The sequence below is a fragment of the Trachemys scripta genome, chromosome 13 (assembly GCF_013100865.1).
Source record: "Trachemys scripta elegans isolate TJP31775 chromosome 13, CAS_Tse_1.0, whole genome shotgun sequence".
NCBI classification, from domain to species: Eukaryota; Metazoa; Chordata; order Testudines; family Emydidae; genus Trachemys; species Trachemys scripta.
Genome location: NC_048310.1, coordinates 5762165 through 5780888, shown reverse-complemented (window position 1 = coordinate 5780888; position 18724 = coordinate 5762165). Strand labels below are relative to the sequence as shown.

General features: G+C 54.6%; 2 protein-coding genes across 5 annotated transcripts in view; both read left to right on the top strand.

Moving 5' to 3' along the window:
• Positions 1-8366, top strand: part of ZC3H18 (zinc finger CCCH-type containing 18) — a 62500-nt gene extending 54134 nt beyond the window's left edge. For 2 of the 4 annotated variants that reach the window (XM_034788456.1, XM_034788459.1), the window contains 5 exons: positions 654-808; positions 1462-1661; positions 3087-3183; positions 4896-4992; positions 7429-8366. In XM_034788456.1, coding sequence (XP_034644347.1) covers positions 654-808; positions 1462-1661; positions 3087-3183; positions 4896-4992; positions 7429-7633 — 754 coding nt within the window. In that variant the 3' untranslated portion in view covers positions 7634-8366. The remainder of the gene's footprint in view (positions 1-653; positions 809-1461; positions 1662-3086; positions 3184-4895; positions 4993-7428) is intronic. The other 2 variants (XM_034788458.1, XM_034788457.1) reach the window with 2 other exon arrangements.
• Positions 8367-14918: 6552 nt separating this feature from the next.
• IL17C (interleukin 17C) lies at positions 14919-18377 on the top strand. The gene is made up of 3 exons (XM_034788746.1): positions 14919-15106; positions 15819-16144; positions 17398-18377. The coding sequence occupies exons 1-3, from the start codon at positions 15089-15091 to the stop codon at positions 17645-17647; spliced, it is 594 nt and encodes a 197-aa protein (XP_034644637.1). The 5' UTR covers positions 14919-15088; the 3' UTR covers positions 17648-18377.
• Positions 18378-18724: the final 347 nt, after the last annotated feature.

Sequence of the window (18724 nt, the reverse complement as noted above, 5' to 3'; positions counted from 1 at the left end):
TCGCATCTGAAGAAGTGAGGTTCTTACCCACGAAAGCTTATGCTCCCAGTACTTCTGTTAGTCTCAAAGGTGCCACAGGACCCTCTGTTGCTTTTTACAGATTCAGACTAACACGGCTACCCCTCTGATACTTCCCATCTCTGTGGTCTTGTGGTGCTTCAAAAAGGGAACTTGGTGTCCTCTGGGATGTAGTTCTTGAACCCCTGGCTTGGAGAATCCATGTCTTTTAAAGCTTCCTTGGTAAATAAGTATCAGGCAACTTGTATATCAGGCAGCATGAATGATATGGGGAAACTCTTGACCTGAACAGTATCACTGACACGTGTAGTCCAGGGCTCACCCTAGTTCTTGCTTTATTGATATCGATGGATGAATAAGCTGTATAACTGTCTCTGAGTATAATATTACATTGAAGGTTTTTGTCGTCTTGCATCTGACAACACATTTGAGGGGGTGATGTCATCCCTGCCTCAGGAGATGCAGACAACCGTCTCATCTCGTCATGAGTACCACTCCCCTTTGCAGCCCTTGTGACGGCTCCTCCGGTGTGGTGTGGGAGTTAGGGAGAAGGCGCTTGTGTGAATTCTAGACAGCCTCGCGGTGTTCTCCGCTGCCAGAGATTGTGAGTGTGTGTGTGTGTGTCTGTTTTCCAGGTCCCTGAGCGTGAGCAGTGTCTCCTCTGTCTCTAGTGCCTCCTCCAGTAGCAGTTCCATACGCAGTGCGGACTCAGAAGACATGTACGCTGACCTGGCCAGTCCAGTGTCCTCAGCCAGTTCCCGATCCCTGACCCCAGCCCAGCAGAAGAAAGGTAGAGGTATCCTGAGAATGAGGGAACGGGGTGGGGCAAGATCTGCAGAGAGCTCACTTGGTGATATGGCAAACAGCATGGAACCCATTACACGGAGGTAGATAAAAGTGTGGGGAGCAACTCTGGTTTGATATAGACTGGGAGAGTCCAAAGGCTTCACCCTGGACGAGTGCTGAGAAGGCAGAGGTGACGAGCTTGAACGGGAATACTTATGCATCATTTCTGTGCCGTTGTCCATGTCTGCTCGGCTACCTGTCTGAGAAGGGGTCTTCCCTTCCTCACGAACCCTGTGTGTGCTTTGGTGCACGCTCCCCCATCATCCTGCCGTTGCCCATCCTGTTTTCTCTCACCCTCCTGAGATGACGAGCCAGTGCAGCTCTCTCTTCCTGGGGGACTGTTATTTCCTCTCAGACTCCCCATTTGCTCGTTCGAGACCCCATCACAGTCTGATGCAAGAGCTTCTCATTCCTTGTCTGCTGATATGTTAACTATTCTCCCCTGGGGAATTCTGGCTTCCTACCGGTTTTAATCTGGGCGCCGTCGGCTTTGCTAACCAGAATGGGTCCCTGCAGCGCCTTCCATCCTTTGAGCCTTTTTTTAAAAGGCAGGGCAAGATTTATTGCGCATCGCTGACACTGGGATTCTGGTTTCAGCAGGAAAATCGAAAAAAGAAGACAGCGTTAAAGAGGAGAAACGGAAACGGGAGGTGCCTGCCCAGCCCCTGAAATCAACAAAACCCACACAAGCGAGTAAATCGCAGCAGCTGCTCCCACCCCAGCAGCCCCCGCTGCCCCAGCCTCAGCAAGGGGGCTTCAGTGCCCACAAAGAGATCAAACTGACGCTGTTGAATAAGGTGAGAGGTGGGGTGACTGCTCTCGGTGGGCTTTTCAGAGCCGGGGGAGGAAGGGACCATTGCTGGCTCTCTGGCCTGTGGAGGAGAGTTTGCTGCCCTCTTGCTGAGGAGAGCTCTGCTGGGTATGTCTGCAATTGCTTCTGAAGTTCTCCTGATTATGGAAAGCGGGCAAATGACAGAACCTGTTGGGCAGCGTACACGATGTCTTGACTTCTGGCTGTGTCAGAAGCTTCCCTGGGGCACATTCCTCCTACCCCATCAGGGGCTGTTGCCTGCTTTCCCTGAGCCACATTCTTTAGGCCTGTGGCCATATAGCACCTTGGCCTGAGATCTCAGCGTGAGATCTCCTGAGCTAGGCAGGGTCGCATGTGGTGCCTTTCACTACAACTTCTCCTGCCTTTGTCTGAGCCTCGCCAACCTGCAGCCAAATGGCAGCATGATCTCTTGTTGCCTAAGGGTGCTGAGCCTGCCTTGGGAATGAGCTCTCCTTAGCCCGGCTGGCTCTAAAAGTGATCCCTGAAAGGGATTAAAATGGGTCAGTGCATGAATGTGGAGACTCCAAAGGACTGTCCTGGGGGTTGCAGAAGGTGGAGTTGGTGGCTCATTAGGTGTGACTCCCTCCTAGTTAGTGCTGGGCTTGATACCCCAGCATGCCGTTTGGAGAAAATGTGCTCCTAGAGGTAGCCGTCCTTTGGCTGAGAAGCACGGTCAAGATCCCGACCACATGTGGTGGTTCATCCTCATGGTGCTTCATGCTGGAGGAGGGAGGTAGCCCAAGTGACCTGGATAATTTCAATTGGAGTGGTCATTTTCTACTATCCTGAATTCTGCTTGCAACATTCCCTCTACTTCTCCTCCCTCAACTGCAGTGAGGAGTGTTGTGTGTGATGGGATTCCGACAGCTAGCTCGCTAAGCAAGCTAGGCTCCTCTCTGGTGAAGGGGACACGATAAATGACTTACTAAATGTTACACAGACGCTGCAGCATCACATAATGTGGTGATAGACTCCCCCCTCCCTTGTGTTGGGGCATGTCCTAGAGAAAAACATGGCCCTGTAGATCTTGTTAATACTCGTGTCATCATCCTGAGCCAAGCCAAAAGAGACTGGACAAAATGCAGCTTTTTTCTTCCCGCAGTTGGATGTAAAATGCCCCGTTAGCAGAAACGCAGTCTGACCTCGAAGAGCTGTTCCTGTTCATTGTAATGGCACGTGACTCCAAGGGATCACTTTGCTGTTCAAGTACGCGGGGAGGCAGTTTACCAGCCTGCTTCAAGGAAACCTCCTTAAGTACTGGGGCAGTGTGTGTCGCTGGCGCGGGAGCCTTGTGATGCCCACAACAAAGGAAAAGTGCCTAGCTACCTCGGTTTCCTCCCTAAGGGATATATATGTATCCGGATCTATCATCTGTTTCCTTCCATTTCAGGCGGCTGACAAAGGAAGCAGGAAGAGATACGAGCCAGCAGACAAAGACAGACAGGGCTCTCCTCCAGCCAAACGGGTTAACCTGTCACCTGACCGAGGTGAGGAATCTGAGAGATGCAGCGATAGGGTAAATGCTCTCTGGCATGGCCTGAATGCAGTTTAACTGCTGCCCCATACTGCTAGGGGAGGTCATTTGGTCATGGGGCTGTCAGCAGGTTAGAGTCCAAGGGATCGGTGCCTTTGTCTCCAGTAGCTGGAGAAATGAACCTCTGGCACACCCCCTTCCAAACCGGGGCTGTGTCTTCTCCAATAAAAACAGGGGTATTTGCCGTGCTGTCCCGCTGGCAAAACATAGTGGGGAGGAGGAACTTTCATTTACTGCGAGGTGAACCCCGGGGGCGAGTATAGCGTTGGCCTCCCCAGCTACCAGTGCCTGGTCTCCGCTTCAGATTTTACAGCAAGATAATTATCTTGCCTCAGTTACTAGCTGTAAAATCCCCCACTTCCTGTCAGTGCAGACCAAGGATGGAGTACCGTGCTTTAGTCTCCCAGGAGTCCTGGGGAAACGTTCATCGTACACAGGCCTGCCGTCCGCTCGCTGCCTGTTATTGATGCGGCTGTTTGAGTTGGCCGGTTTTAGAAACGCCACATCTTCAGCTCTCTCCCCGCTCTTGGTGTTGCCCCAGGCTTTAAAGGGGGGCACAGAAGGTTGAGGGGCCGGAACGTAGTATTAACCCCACTTAAATCCTGTGAAACAGATACTTCCCTCACTTCCATCCACTTGTGTGTGACAAAATCTAGGCTGGGGCTGTAATAAAAATACACCAGGGCTCCAGTCTCTTTCTGTCTCTTGTAACTTGCTGGCACTGAACCCTAGCTCTTCGTACACTTGTCCATTAGCACTTTTATAGCGGTTAGGGCCCTGTAGATGCAGCCTGTCGGATAACCAGGTATTACCCTGCTTTCAGCCTGGCTGTTGCTAATGCAAAACAAAGAAGCAGGCAATGGTGGAGGTGTTGCAGCTTGGCCTTGTGTTGTACAGAAGCGGGCTGTGACACGTGATGACGTTTTCTCTGAGCTCTCACCATAGGCGTATTACATTGACTGTGGCTTGGAGCCAGCAAAAATCCTTTGAGTGCTAATAACCCTGTCCCATCCCACTACTGGAAAGTGGCTTGGAGGATTCGGCTAGGTTTGAGATCACTAGGACTCAGTGAGACAGTGCAGCTAGAGCAGATATTCATGCCTTCAGCCAGCTGTGAAGCAAAGATAGCCGTTTTAGCCTAGTTCTTGGATTGCTGGATGGATGTGGGAATGCCAGGCTAATAAGCACTGCTGTTCTAACCCTCCTAGTGCCTGACTGCCCGTGAAGGAGAATGCACCGGACATACTGCCTGAGTACATCAAAACTGTGTTGCTTCACCTCTCCTCACGATTCATTTGTGTATATAGCACTGCAGGCATGCATGCCGTTCCCAGGCAAACAGAAAGATGTCCCGGGGGCCTGCAAGCCAATGGAAGGATCTCAGTCTGGAAGGCACAGGGCATAGCGCTCGCTGCAGTTCCCGGCGGAGGGCGAGAGGGCAAAGCTTTGTGCATCGCACACTCCTAGGTTACTCTTCTTCCTCACAAGTGCCGTGTCTCTTTGCAGAGCTGAGGGAGTTGCAGCTGGACCGTTCCGTTCCCTGATGCAGCCTAGCCCGTCTAGGGAAAGGCTCTGTTTAAAATGGCAAAGCGGTGCTGTGCAATCTGGTAACACTCCATGGGTCATGCGAGGGCTAAAACCTTTTGTCTTTACATTCTGCAATAGGTCCTCGCGATAGGAAAACTGCTGGGAGAATCTCTTCACCCAAACAAGATCGACAGAGAGGCCAGAACCCTAAACCATCTCCTGCTCAGACAGACAGGTCAGTGTGTATCCTGCCATCAGCTCCCACCTGTGACTTGTTATCTCTTGGCCAGCATGGTTTGCAGAAGAGCAAAAGCCTTGGCTTGTTGGCTAGGGAAAGAGCTGTTTGGCCTCAGACCTATGGAGGGAGACCTCTCTTTCCCTTCTCTAGCAGTCTCACCATTGAGAGAAGCAGGAGCCTCACTCATGGTCTGTTAAAGAAAACTGGGAGGATGGGGATGTAATTGGACGATAGAGTGGCTTAAGGTAGTACTGACAAGCAATGAATTCTCTGCTACTGCCCTGACACCAGTTGCTTCACCCCTGTGGCTCAGTTTCCCTGCCTCTGAAATGGGTTTAATTTGGACCTCTCAAGGAAGCTATTTGTAGTGCATATTGAGATCCTTGGATAAAAGGTGCTCTGGAAATGCAAAGTTCTAGCAGTGACGATCTTAACTCTATACAACTACTTCAGTGTGAACTGCGGCCGGTGGAGTTTGCGGGGCGGAGGCAGATTGCGTGGAAGCCAGTGGGCTCCCTGCGTCAGCTGTCCCATTGTGGGGTCAATCCTAGCTACAGGTGCTGGGTGTGACCTCTCGTCTTTCCTGGCCAGTGTGCACCAGTCCATGGCTCTTGACTAATCTCGCACAAGCTGAGACACTTAAAGAACAGAGTAGGCTGCCAAGATGTGGCTTCTGGTTGGAGTTAGAGTGAATGACCCCGATTCCGTCTACACCTGTCCAGGCCCTGGGCTCTGGGGCCAGCTTGTTCTCCTTCCTGGAGTCTCAACTGAAACAGTGCAGAGCAGAACCCGAGATGCCGTGCCAGGGGGCTCATTGCCTTAGTGAGCAAGGACCACGCCTTGCTCAGCGAAATAGGGAGTGCTGTTCCTGGTACAGCTGAGAGGGCCTCTGTCCAACTCGATGCTGGCAGGAGCCAGGTAACACTGCTTTGCGTTCCTCTAGCACTTCCCTCAGAGATCTCTGCGGACATTCAGCCAGCCTTGTCCCACGCCTGGCCTTCCTGGGCCGTGGGGTCTTTGCCGATCGGGACACCGAGGCACAGAGAAATCGAAGCTTGCCAAGTGGGACGGAGCCTGAAATAAACCCAGGTCTCTCACTGCTCAGTCCTGTGCATTAACCACAAGCCTTAACCGGCGACTGCTGTGGCCAGGAGGTTCTGTTTCGAAGCTGTAACGGCGAAGCTGAGCATTGGTACCTGCTTCGTCTGGAGCTGGCATCGCTAGCTCCTAACCCTCTGCCACCTGCTCTTGTTTGATGGGTTGGTAACACTATCAGCTGGGCCAGGAAATCACAAGAACCTGAGCTCGGGGCCTGGCCAGGGAGTAAAGGACAGTCAGGCCGAGCTCTCCCAGAACTTGGGTTTGAGGTTTGAAAAGCCTGCCTCTTACTCAGGGATTAATATCAAAGGGCTTCAAGTGAGGAGTTGCTCGGTTTAAGGAGAAGGATTACCAGGCTGTCTCTGTAACCTGGGCGATTGAGTCTCACCGCTCATGTGACATGCTGCTGTCAGATTGCCAGAAGCAGCTACACAAAGTGGCACGAGTGTGACCCCACGTGACAGCTGCCAGAAAGGGAGGTGAGGCTCAAATTGCACCCTTGGTGTGTGACCCGCTGAGCTTGGGCATTGCAGTCATGTGCACGTTGTGCAATTCCGAGGACTATATACACTGTTCTGCAGTCCCTGCAAGGGGGGGCGTGGGACGGGTGACAGCATTTCCTGGCTTCTGTCTGTCATCACTGCCTTACCTAATGGCCGGGGGTTTCCTCTGGATTTTTGTGGCCCCGAGTAGGTGGGAGCAGGGAGGGAGGTGGAGTGCATCCGTAAAGAGTGTGACTCGCCTCTTTGAACTCCACCTCTGCCAGTCCCTGGAAAAAGCCAGGCAGTGTGGATGGTTAGGTGGGGCAGCCGAGTTCATTCAGCATGGGGATTCTTTGGAGCCATCAAGCTGTGCAGTATTTAACCATGTGGTTCCCCCCCCTCTTTTGTTACAGTCATTTGTTGGCTCTTATCTCAAAGCAGCTTGTAAACTCCTTGTGGGAGGGACCATGTCTTCCTGTGTGTCTGTTCTGCTCCCAGCATGCTGGAGTGCTGACCTAGGCCTCTGGGTTGCTCCTGCAGGAAAAGTCATGAGGGTGGTGGGTTTAAACTCCACCGTTCCTCAGGTATTTTTCGGCTGGCTTGGCACTTGAATCCTAAAACTCATTCATTTCAGCCAGCCTTTAAAGCAGTGGAGCAACTTCCTCCAGCGAAAACCTGATTGCTTCATTAATGTTCCTGCATCCCTGGGAAAATGTGCCCTGCTATTTAACCCCTGCTGCTGTTCGAAAACCACTTGATCTCAGAGCTGCCCCCACAGGAGGGGGGAGCCCCCTCTATTACCCATCAATCCCCTCTTACCCCATTCTGGCTTTTTCTCTCCCCCACCCTATAGGAAGCGCCAGCTGTCGCCCCAGTCCAAGAGCTCCAGCAAAGTCACAAGTGTACCAGGCAAAGCAACGGAGCCAGGCCCAACCGCTGCAAGTGCGAAATCGGGCAAGTCCAGCACGCTGTCGCGGCGGGAGGAGCTCCTGAAGCAGCTGAAAGCCGTGGAAGACGCCATTGCTCGTAAACGGGCCAAAATCCCTGGGAAAGTATAGTCCAATGTGTGCAGAGCTCTGTCTCCACCTGGATTCAAGACTCTTCTATGTTTTTATAAATAGTATACAAGCGGCCACGCTGGATTTTGCAGTTCTGTCTGATTTTGGCTGCAATTCTTTTTAAAAATTAAAAAAAAAAAAAAAAAAAAAAAAGTTTGTCAGCTGAAAAATCCCACAGACGAGACGACTCACTCTGGCTCCTAACCCGTATGGTGGAGAGTCGGGGAATAATCCCCTCTCTGCATCAGCCATGCAACACAGACCGAGCCGGCACCAAGATGGAGGCCCACACCACCTCGTTTTCCCTGTAAATTATGCACAGAGGACTCCAAATTCCAGCCCTGTCGGATACTTTCACTTTCTCTCTCTGCCCGTCCCTCCCCTCTTTGCTAGCCATAAGTTGTATTCTTCTAGTTAGCCTTGCTGTGTGTTGAGTGTCTTCAGCAATGCAGTTCTATATACTGTGTAACGAGAGAACCGAAAACCGCTGTGAACTACTGGCAACATCATCTTCTCTCCCCTGCCCCTCCCTCCCCCAGGAACAAAACAAAAAAATATATATATATTCTTGACTAAAGTCTGATTGGGAACTATGACCTGTCTTTTATTTTAAGCATCAGATTGTTTTAGTTGATTTAAAAAAAAAAACAGAAAAAAAAAAAGCAAAGGTATTGTTGGGATGTCTGTCTGAGGAGGGTCTTTTTTTGAGGGGTCTCCCTGAAATAAAGTATTTTGATAAACAGTTCTTCCTTTCTAGTTTGTTCTCTTAACGATCCCAGGGTGGACCCCTCACCGTGGTCTCTGGGCACCTGCCCTCGTCTCTTTGGGTATTTCTTCCCTCTGTCTGTCAGCTCTTCAGCCAGGTTGACGTCCCTGCGTAGTCTAGTGCGGTCAAGTGACAGAGCTATTTAATCTTCCAGCGCTGGCATTGCTGCTTCTAAGGTTTGTCTGCATGTGAGCTCCTGTCATGGCTGGGCTGTTGCTTAATGTCAGTGTTAACATCCTAGTGGTGACACCGCTTATGCTCCAGAACTGTTTCTGGAAGCTCGTAGTGCCTTATAAATGCTGGGCTCCAGCCAGAACTTCCCTTGAAGATCAGCTGTATTGTTTAACCCTTGCAGAACTCCCATCAGGAAGGTAGCACTAGCCCCATTTTTCAGATGGGGAAACTGAGGCACGGGCACTAAGTGACAGCCTCAAGTTCACACAGCAAATCAGTGGTAGAGCTTTGAGTGGATCCCAGAACTCATGGTGCTTTGGCCGGTCCTTTAACCACCAGATTGTGCTTCCTCTCCTGACCCTGCTGTACTACTTTGAGAGCTAATTTGATGTCACAAACTTAGCATCATCGGTGTTTGCTGCACAATCAAATAAGGGGTGAAGGATGTCAGACGAGGGAGAAGCCACCACTACTTCTAGTGATGAACAGGGATTCTAGAAATGCATTTGCCGACAAAAAAGGCAGAACTTGCGTTTTTACAGAGAATTTTTTATTTTTACATTTTATGAAAAAACATACCCTAGAACCCCATTTATCCGCGCTTCCATTATGAGTCTCTCCGTATTAACCAAACCACCGGCTCTGACGGGGGTGGGGCTGACCGCCCGAGGCCTGCCACTGTCAGCCCCAGGTGGTTGGTGGTTCAGTTAATACAGAGAGCCGGATAATGGAGGCTCCAATAACCGTCAATAAAAAGGTATTGAACTGATACCTCTCTATAAAAGTTCAGTGTTTCATTTTAATTCTGGGAAAACATGGGTTTTTATGGCTTCTATCGGAGAATTTTGTATTCTCAGAAAACTAGGCTCCCTGGTGATGAGCTGTGATCTAATGACAAGTCAAAGGGTGAGGGGCCTTTAAATCCAAGGCCCTAGTACAGCGATACTCATGAGATGAAACTCCGAGCTCAGCAGTAAACAGACCCAAAAGAACACAGGCCGGGAGCAATATTTCAATCGCTGGATAGCCCTTCAGCTGGGAAGCGAGAGACTCCTGCACGTCTGCCACTTTCAGCTGACGCACAGCACTCTTACTAGTGACAATAACTAGTATAGTCATAGAGGAGGGATGGGAGGAGACACCAGCCTTCTGGAATCAACTCCTGGTTTTCCAGCCTTCCCTAGCCCTACGTTAGAGAGTCTGGGGATGCCACTCGGGCTACGTTGGACTGAGGAGATGGGCACTGCCCAAGTGGCTCTTCCCAATATCTGCTGGCAGTTCAGGTTTGACTGGCTGCTCTTAGAGTCGTTTCATTCATTGCCAGATAAAAAGATTTTTGCCTTGGTGTTTGAAGGCCAAAAAAAAAGTGGACCTTGCCAAAAAGAAAAGGCCTGATTTGCTGCTTGGGTATCTTGGCTGGTAGTGCCACAGGGTGGGAGCATGTTCCCGAAGCTGGTGGTGACGGGTGTTAAAGGCATAGGGCTGCACCTTTCCCTGTATCTTCAGCCATCGCTGGGAGGCTGGGCTTGCTGGACCAATGACCTCTTCCCCATAGCAACTGCCACATTCTTAAACTTCCAGTAGCATTGCTCTACCTTGACTTTCCTAACCTAGGGCAGGGAGTGCATATTTCTCACAGACATTCGCTGCTGAAACCTTGCCGTCTCCTGGGGACAGAAGCAGTCTGGCTTGGGTCAGCAGTGACCTGTCCAAGGGCCAGTTATTTAGAGGGCATGAACCTGCTGGTTGAAAAAGGGCTAAGTACAAAACCCGTCCGCTCTTTGTAAAATGGAGCACGCTGGCAGCACAAGGTGGATGACTGTCCGGGCTTGAGATTCCCAAGGGAAAGGCCTGGTAAGGGTGGACCCCGGCTTTGTGACGTGAAACTGCGGCTAAACAGCTCTCGGCTGTGGCCGCTGCTGTTTCAAGGCACTTTCAGTTCGTACGAAGTGTGTTTAAAGATGCTCATTTTCATTTGCTCGCCGCTGCCTGTCTCCTGGGATCTGTCCCCTCTGGAAGGCATGGCAGTCCAGCCTATCCCCCACATAAGCCTCCGCGGGGACAGCTACAAGGATCACTTTGTATTAGTTTCTCAAAGTCTGCCTGATTCTGTGCACATGTCAATAATACTGGGGAACGTTTTCCAGCCCTTGATCCCACGGCATTTCAGATACGTGAGCGCACAGAGATCAGTGCCCTTCCCCTCCGCCCAGAACTGGAACGCCAGGTCTGCAGAGTCTCTCTCCCCCAGATCGCATTTAAGGGGGGTAAGAAATGGAGTAACGGTGCAGTAGTCAGTGACCGGGGGGGCGGGGGCGTTGTTTTGCCAAAGTGCAGAGAAGTGAGCAGCTGCATACCAGCCGGGCGAAGGTTTGCTGGCCTCTCTGGATTAACGAGCCCCTTAGTTGGGGTGCAGCTATGGGCCCTTTGCTCTGAACTGCCTGGGAGCGAGGCTCGCAGAGCAGAGGGGGCAGCAAACCCCCTCCCCCAGAAAGGTGGGAGAAGCTTATTTGGGTATCGCCTCCTGAAAGGGGGTTGGGACAAAGTGGAGCAGCTCCACCCCCTGTTCAGGAGTGGCCGGCTCCCTGGGGTGGCCCTTGGCCTAAAGGCCTCGTGTCGGAGCAGCCGGGCCTGAAACTCCTGGGGCTCCTAGGGGAGCCAAACCCTTGCTGGTTCTCTCCCCCGGCGCTCGCTCCTTGGTGTAGCCCCAGCGGTTTAAAGCCAGGGTTAGGTCATATCTCTACTGCGCCCAGCGAGTGAATCCAGCCAGGGCCGGCTACGGCTCAGGGAGCAGCCCACACGGTGCTGCCCCCGTCAGAGAACTGCAGACGGGGTGGACTCAGCCTGGTTCTCCCCTCACTCCCCGGCAGCAGGAAGACTTTGAAAACCTCTGCTCCTACATTAGCTGAGATCCCAATCTCCGAGTCCCCACCCCTCTCCTGCCCACAAAACTCCCTTCTGTTCCCCTTAGTGCCCCTTCAGGCCGGGTTTGCCATGTAACGCCTGGATTGGCTGGCTCCAGCCTCCTGCACCAGGGCATGTCAGCCAGGAAGTCCCTGGGCTAGCGGCCGCCTCAAAGGCGAGTTTCGCATTCTTTCCATGCTGCCTTTGTTTCATGCCTGCCCTGAGCCTTGTCAGAGGGCTGGGGCCTCATGACTGTGGAGGTGTGTCTGCCCCTGGCCCTGAGGTGGGGGGGCAAGGCAGTGACTTGTTTGAATGTTTGCTCTGACGCAGGCCCTGCTAGACGCCCAGCTCGTGGGTTTCTGGCCCATCAGCGCCCGCCGCTGCATCCTGTCTCAAACCCGCTCCCACCAGGCCGGCCTTTCACGTGTGCGTGGGTGAAAGGTGTCACCCGGCAGCCCTTTCCAGTGTTACCCAACTTGGGATTTCTCGCCTTGCTTCAGCTCCCAAGCTCAGCAGCCGCTGAGGAATGCGCCTTTTGGTATGGGACGTCATCGCCGGCTCTGACGCAAGGGGTGCGTGGCCTCCGGCTCGCGCTGATTGGCTGGGTGCTGCTGGGACGTGAGCGAAGGGCCAGCTCTCTGCCCGCTGAGCCTGACGCTGCTGCCAGCTCGAGGCGCCGGGGCTTATGCCCTGCACCCTCGTGTGGCCAGCTGCTACCTCTCTCCCAGGCTGGGGCCCCTGCAGTTATTTTCTGGGTTCCTGTAAACAATTCACCTGCATGCACTGCATTGAGTGGGCAGAGACCGGGCGCAGGCCCCGTCCCTGTTGGCAGCCAGGGCTGGTAACTCTCTCGGGGAAGCACAGACTCCATTCGGCATCAAGCACCTGTCCTTGGCCCTAGGGGAGTGGGGAGGGGGTCTCACCTGCTCAGCAGGCAGGTTAATGAGTTGCCCCCCCATCACTCTGAATGGAAGGGGGGGCGTGGGAAGGGGAAGCCTGGGCCGCAGGGGGGAACAGCAGTCGGGCCCCAGGGAGTCCCTGCAAGGAGCGGTGGCCATGGAGGTGCTGAGCAGTGCTTTGCAATGGCTCTTAGGCTGCGTCCCCAGCAGAAGCAGGGTGGGGGGGGTATCTTCTCCAGCACCAGGGGCTGGATCTCGTCTCTGCTCTGGGGCTGGAGATCGTCCGGCTGTCTCAGCCCAGCTCGGGGATAAGGGAAGAGTCATAGGGACACATCAGCTGAGGAGGGGACAGGGCAAACCAAGCCGCAGGCTTTGCCCCAGAGAGTTTAGGGTCTGAGAAATGGGGTCGTGGGAGGACCTGGACAGAAGGGCGACCGCCTGCACCTTCCCCTGCTAGCACTGCTCTCCCCCCCGCCATCCACCAGCCATGGAACTGGGGGTTGGTGCTGCCTGGAGGGGAGAGCGCGAGAGAGGCATTAGGAGGTGCCGAGGGAGGACATGGGGGTCATGCCTCACTGCTCCCGATGCCGAATGCTGCAGTTCAGTATGCAGCCCTGGCCCCGTGCCCACCCAGAGCAGGACAGACCAGCAGTCAAACGCGCAGGGGTGCGCAGAGAGCCCCAGGCATGCGCTGAACACACCTGCCGCTGCCAGAGAGATCTGCATCTCCCCTGGCAGCGCGTGGCCCCGGTGGACACAAGGGAAAGGGACTGCTCCCTCCCTGTCTGAACTCGCGGGTGCTGGGCTGGTACCTGGAAACCCTGGTTGCCCAGCCTCGGTCTCCAAGCAGCACATGGCCTTGGGGCTCCTGCCAAGTACCGCCCCGTCACCACGCAGGGGAGCAGGGGGGCCGGGCTCAGCCGCTCAGCGAGGCTCCAGGCCAGCTTGCTTCCCAGCCGTCGGTAACATCGGGGCCGGTCCCAGCGAGCTGCAGTTGCCATGCCGGGGTTTTCCCTCAATCCAGCGTGGCCCAGCGAGCTGCAATGCGGCGTGGGGGTTTTCCCTCAATCCAGGGCCAAGCGGGCGGGAGCATGTGACAGCCGCGGTGAACGAGTGACTCCAGTGCACGGTAGCAAGGAGCCGGCTGTCAGCAGTGCCTGGTAAGGCCGGTTTGCAGGGAACCCGTGATCCTCCAGTCGAAAGTTCAGAGCCTGCTTTGCGGGTTGACGTTTCACCAGTCGTGGCTAGGCTGCATGTTAACCCTTCCCCGGCTGCTCTGGGCGGGGGGCACCCCATCTCTCTGGCATCTCCCGGTGCTGCACAAGAGCCCCCTAGATCAGCCATACTACGTGTGTCCAACGCTGCCTGTGCCACGTGGTCAGGCCTCAATGCATTATCTTTGGGGAGGGGGCTTCACTGAAGAGATGGGGCCTGTTCCAGCCGTGAGGCGTGTGGCAGCGTCCCGCCCCCTGCCTCGTCTCTCACATGGCCAGCCGGCCATAGTGGGGCATGTCGACCTCCCCAGGCGCTTTCAATGGCCTCCGTCGTGGGGCAGCCTGGCTTCCTGACTGTATGTGCCCCACTGCAGCAATGCGAGGGTCAGGTTCGCAGCAGCCTGGGGCCGCCAGTCCTGTGAGGGTTTTGACCCTTCCTGCACGTTGGGCCTTTGTCCCACCCTGAGCCTTGGCAGCTGCCGAACCTCTGCCACTGACTTGCTAGGTGACCTTGGACAAGTCACTGCTCTGTGCCTCAGTTTCCCTATCTGTGCAGCACTTTGAATGTCCCGGATGAGGCCTGTACAGCGGCATTAGCTGACTGGTTCCTTTTGCCAACTCTGACGCCTACCGGGCGGCTGACAGCGTTGCCCCAGGGATGGGTTACAGCTGGGCAGGAACCGGCAGGCCTGACGCAAAGGGGCGTGCAAAGGAGCTATTGCTGGCTTTGTAATGCCAAGTGGGTTCCCCTCGGGCAGGTGTCTTCCTGGAGAGCAGTAAGAAGAGCAGATCCTGTATCATCTCATCCTTGAGGCAAATGTGCCACCCAACCAGGCCCCTGCCCACACAAACCCAGACCCCTTGCTCTGGGCGCCCACCAGCCCTAGCAGAGAGTCAGACAGCTAGTCCCAAGTGGCCGTCTCCAAAGCCGGGGGGGGGGAATGAGCCATGGGACACACACACACACCCCGCAAGCTCAGCAGGGGCGTATTGTCCTTTGCCTCCTGAATCAAACACATGGTCCTGGGGCAAGCTCCAGCGGGAAGTGAACACGCCACCTGTGAGGAATAGCAGTGAGGGGAGAGCCTGTAACAAGGACGCCCCCTTCCCCCCCATTACCCCACCTTCCTGCCCTGGGCCACCTCGCCCCTAAAGTGCTGCGCCAATGATTAACAGATTGCAGAATAAAGGAAAAGACTCTTACAATCAATTAGCTGCTATCCTGCTCCTGCCCAAGAGGAAGTAGTGCGTTGAAATGGGAGGAGGAAGTGAGGCTGAGTATTTGGAGTTTCCAGGTGTGTGTACATCACCTCCACGGGTCACTATATAAACTCAGGCAGCAAGAGACCTGGCCAGAGAACACCTGTCACTACCTACCACCCCTGAGGGCAGGAGCAGCCGGCCTAGGGAGAGCCACAGCAGAGAGAAGGGAGAGAAGACGCTCCCCAGCCTGAGGACGCATCACCTGCTCCAAGCCACTTGGTCTTCCCACTCCTCCATGGATTCAGCCAGCGTGGTAAGGGGGCTGCCTCTGCCAGCTCTTAGCCAAGGGATGCACAGTGCCTGGGCTGGCTCGGCACCCGTGCCAGTGCAGCTCTCCTGGCACCCTGTGAGGGAGGCAGTGGCCAGCAAGGCTGAGTGCCAAAGAGGGTCAGGAATTAAGCAGAATTAGCCTGGGTGGGTGGGTACATAGCAGGCTATGCTCACACTGTAGGTTTGTGTAGAACTGTGTGACCATAGATATACACACTGTGGAGAGAAGTGTGGGTACATGTAGAAACTGTGTGTGTGCATGACGGGGTGTGTGTACATACGTATACACTGTGTTTGTGTAGAGCAGTGGGGGTAAATATATATGCTTTGGGTGTGTACATATATATGCACACACGATGTGTAGCGGTGTGTGGGTACATATAGAAGCTGTGTGTTTGTGTGGGGCGGGGGTGTATACCCCAACACGCTGCATGTTTGTATAGGCCTGGGGGGATATGCACAGTCCATTGTGTATCTCTGTGTTTAGATGTTTGTGTAGATAAAATGTAATGGCAGCGGGAACCGTTCTCCGGGCCTGGGGGGATGGGAATCAGGCTCCTGGGGAAGCCGGCAATGATTGCAGAGGGGAGTGCGGTTTCTGGAGGTGTCCCCCGGGCTGTTGTGGGACGTCCCTCCTGGGCAGGCTGCTCATCTACATGCGCTTATCTCCCCCCCCCCCCGTCTCTGTCTGTCAGGGGGTGCTGTGCGCCCTGCTCCTGCTCTCGCTGCCGGCCGGCCAAGCCCAGAAGCGGGCAAAGGATCACCACCGCCACCACCACCACCACCACCACTGCTTCAGCCAGGAGCAGCTGCAGGCCGGGGAGCTGCCCACCCACTTTGTGAGCAGGACCATGAAGTGGGACCGATACGCCCCCGTGCAGCTGGTGCCACACCTGGAGAAGATGCAGCAGGAAGGAGGCCAGAGACGCAAACGCCAAGTAGATGGGTGCCCGGCTCTGCAACTCCAGGCTACCATCAACAGCGAGCCCAATGAGCGCTCCCTCTCTCCCTGGAGATACCGGTAGGCATGGGTGGCCCCTGGCTGGGCAGGGTTTGCATGGGGAGGAACCATAGACCGTGATACCAGGCAGCGTTCTGTGCCTAGCGGGCTTGAGTAGGAGTCGTGCGGGCTAGTGAGCTCAGCTCTCCTGGGCTCGAGTCTCAGCTCCTGACCCCTCCACCCAGCGTGACCTTGGGCATACCTCTTCCCCTGGCTGTGCCTCAGTTTCCTCTCTTGGGGAACAGGCTAACGCTAGCTGTCCCTCACTTGTGTTCTCACAGCCCCACGAACGCACCGGAAGCATGGCTCTCGCTGGTCCTTTTCATTCAAAGACCAACCGACTCCGTATGAAAATCCCCAGTAGGGCTGATCAGTGGAAAGGGTTCCCTCGCAGAACAAGGCTTGTGGGTTCTCACCCGCACAAAACAGGAGCAAAACACTCCAATCCTGCTCCTCCCCAGCCAGGGAATGGACAGTTGCTAAAGAACGACTGATCTGTAGTCGCCTGGAGTTGTAGGAACCCCCGGTCCAGAGAGACACAGGGGATGGCCCTGAAGCAAATCTCCCCAGCTGTTAAATCTCTGCAAGAGAATCACAGAACAGAAGACCTGTTGATTGTTTACACCTCGGCCATCCCCTTCAGCCAGGGCAGGGTTGGACCCCTCTCCTGGTGCTTAGCACTGATGCACCATTAACTACTGTCTCCCTTCCTGCCCTGGCTGTCCCCATTTCACAGATGTGGAAACTGAGTCCCCAAATGTTCATTAAAACTGTTTCCTTGGGTCTGTCCAGTGGAAACAGGCCTTAAATAGACCCTGAACGAATCCCCAGATGGTGCAGCAATGTGGAACTATCTACTGAAGGTACTTCCATGGCCCCATCACCAGCGCATCTCATGTAGTTATCCCCACGCGCCCCTGTGAGAGATTAGCCACATTGTACAGGCGGGGCCCTGAGATGCTAAGTGAATTGCCCAAGGTCACGCAGGACATCTGGGGCAGAGCTGGGTGAATGGAGACGCTTGGAAATATTGCTCTGGGGCTGGGCACCTGGAGCTCTCACTGACGTCGATGGGGGATGGAGGGTGGCCAGCTCCTGTGCCCCCCCCCCAGGTCACACAGAAAGGGGTAGTTCATGCTTCTGGCTCCCCATTAAGGTGCCAGCTGAGCTCAGAGCATGGCAAGGCAGCCAGGGAGGCTGCTGCCAGTGGGGGATGGGGTTGTATTAGCTCTGCCTTGCCCAGAGCATGGTGTGACCCTTCTCCTCTCCCGCAGCATTGACGAGGATGAGAACCGCTACCCGCAGAAGCTGGCCTTCGCCGAGTGCCTGTGCACCGGCTGCATCGACGTCAAGACGGGCCGAGAGACGTCCTCGCTCAACTCTGTGCTCATGCACCAGACCATGATGGTGCTTCGCCGCAAGCCGTGCCCGCACAATACCAGCCCTGGGACCTTTGCCTTTGAGGTGGAGTACATCAAGGTGCCAGTCGGCTGCACCTGTGTCCTCCCCAGGTCCAGCGGCTGAGCACGTGACAGATGCTGGAGCAGCCGAGCTCCCGTGGAGCGAGCTGGTTTCCAGCATGTTAACCCCAGACCCGTAGTGTGACCATGTCACACCGACCAGTATGTTTGTTTTAAAGCACTTACTATTTATTTAAATTGTAGGCCCTATGGAACCGTTTCCCTGTCCCTAGCGAGACCCGCCAACCAGCTAGCTGTCCTGGGATTTGCATTTCAGCCTGCCACCTGGTGATCCTGAAATCCAAACTATCAGCTGCCAAGGTTGAGCTGCAGTGCTCTGCAAGCTGGAAATGCAATGAAAAGAGCTGTGAATCCTCATGCCTCAGGGCATCGCCTGACTGTCAGCTAGAGGGGTCAGGAAGGAATTTATTCCTGGCTAGAATTTTGCACAGTGAGGTGCATCTCTTGGGAAGCGAGAGGGAATGTATTCCTTCCTCTGAAGCAACTGGCAGTAGCCACTGGCCACTAGCCTGTTGGAGGGCTCATTCTAATGCTCTTGTGTTTATTACAGACCTCATGCCTAGCTGGCCCTGCCTCCTTCCCCACGGTAGCTAGAAGGTGCATGTGACGGGAGGAGGAGGGGTCATATGGAGCTAGGCAAGCATGTCTTCCTTGCTGATTGCACACATTGTGCCGGACACTGCCTCTCGGTGCTCTCTAGCAGAGAGCAGGCCAGGGCTCTTCTTTGTGTCCACATTTTTCTTTACAAAAAAAAACCCCAAAACAGATGAAATTCCAGCCAGAAAAACCTGGCAGGAAAGGCTGCACAGTGAAGCAATGGCCAAGCGGGGGGGGTTGCCTCCATATCCTTAACTCTGCCCTGCAGGAAGCAGTGCATACTGACTAGCATTGTCCTTGCGGCTTCACTTTGCAGCCTGACGATGCTCTCTGGGCCAGGGACTCGCATGTACGTTCCTATCAAACCCAAGCACGTTGGCTGGCCAGCAAGCTGTGCCGTGGGGCGATCAGCCCTGCTCTGGAGCCCAGCCTGCCTGTGCTCTGCGCATTCCCAGCCCCTTGGGAGACCTGCAGTCCCCTGCAGCCGTCCGTGACGCTGCAACGCAGGGAACCATGGGCTAGT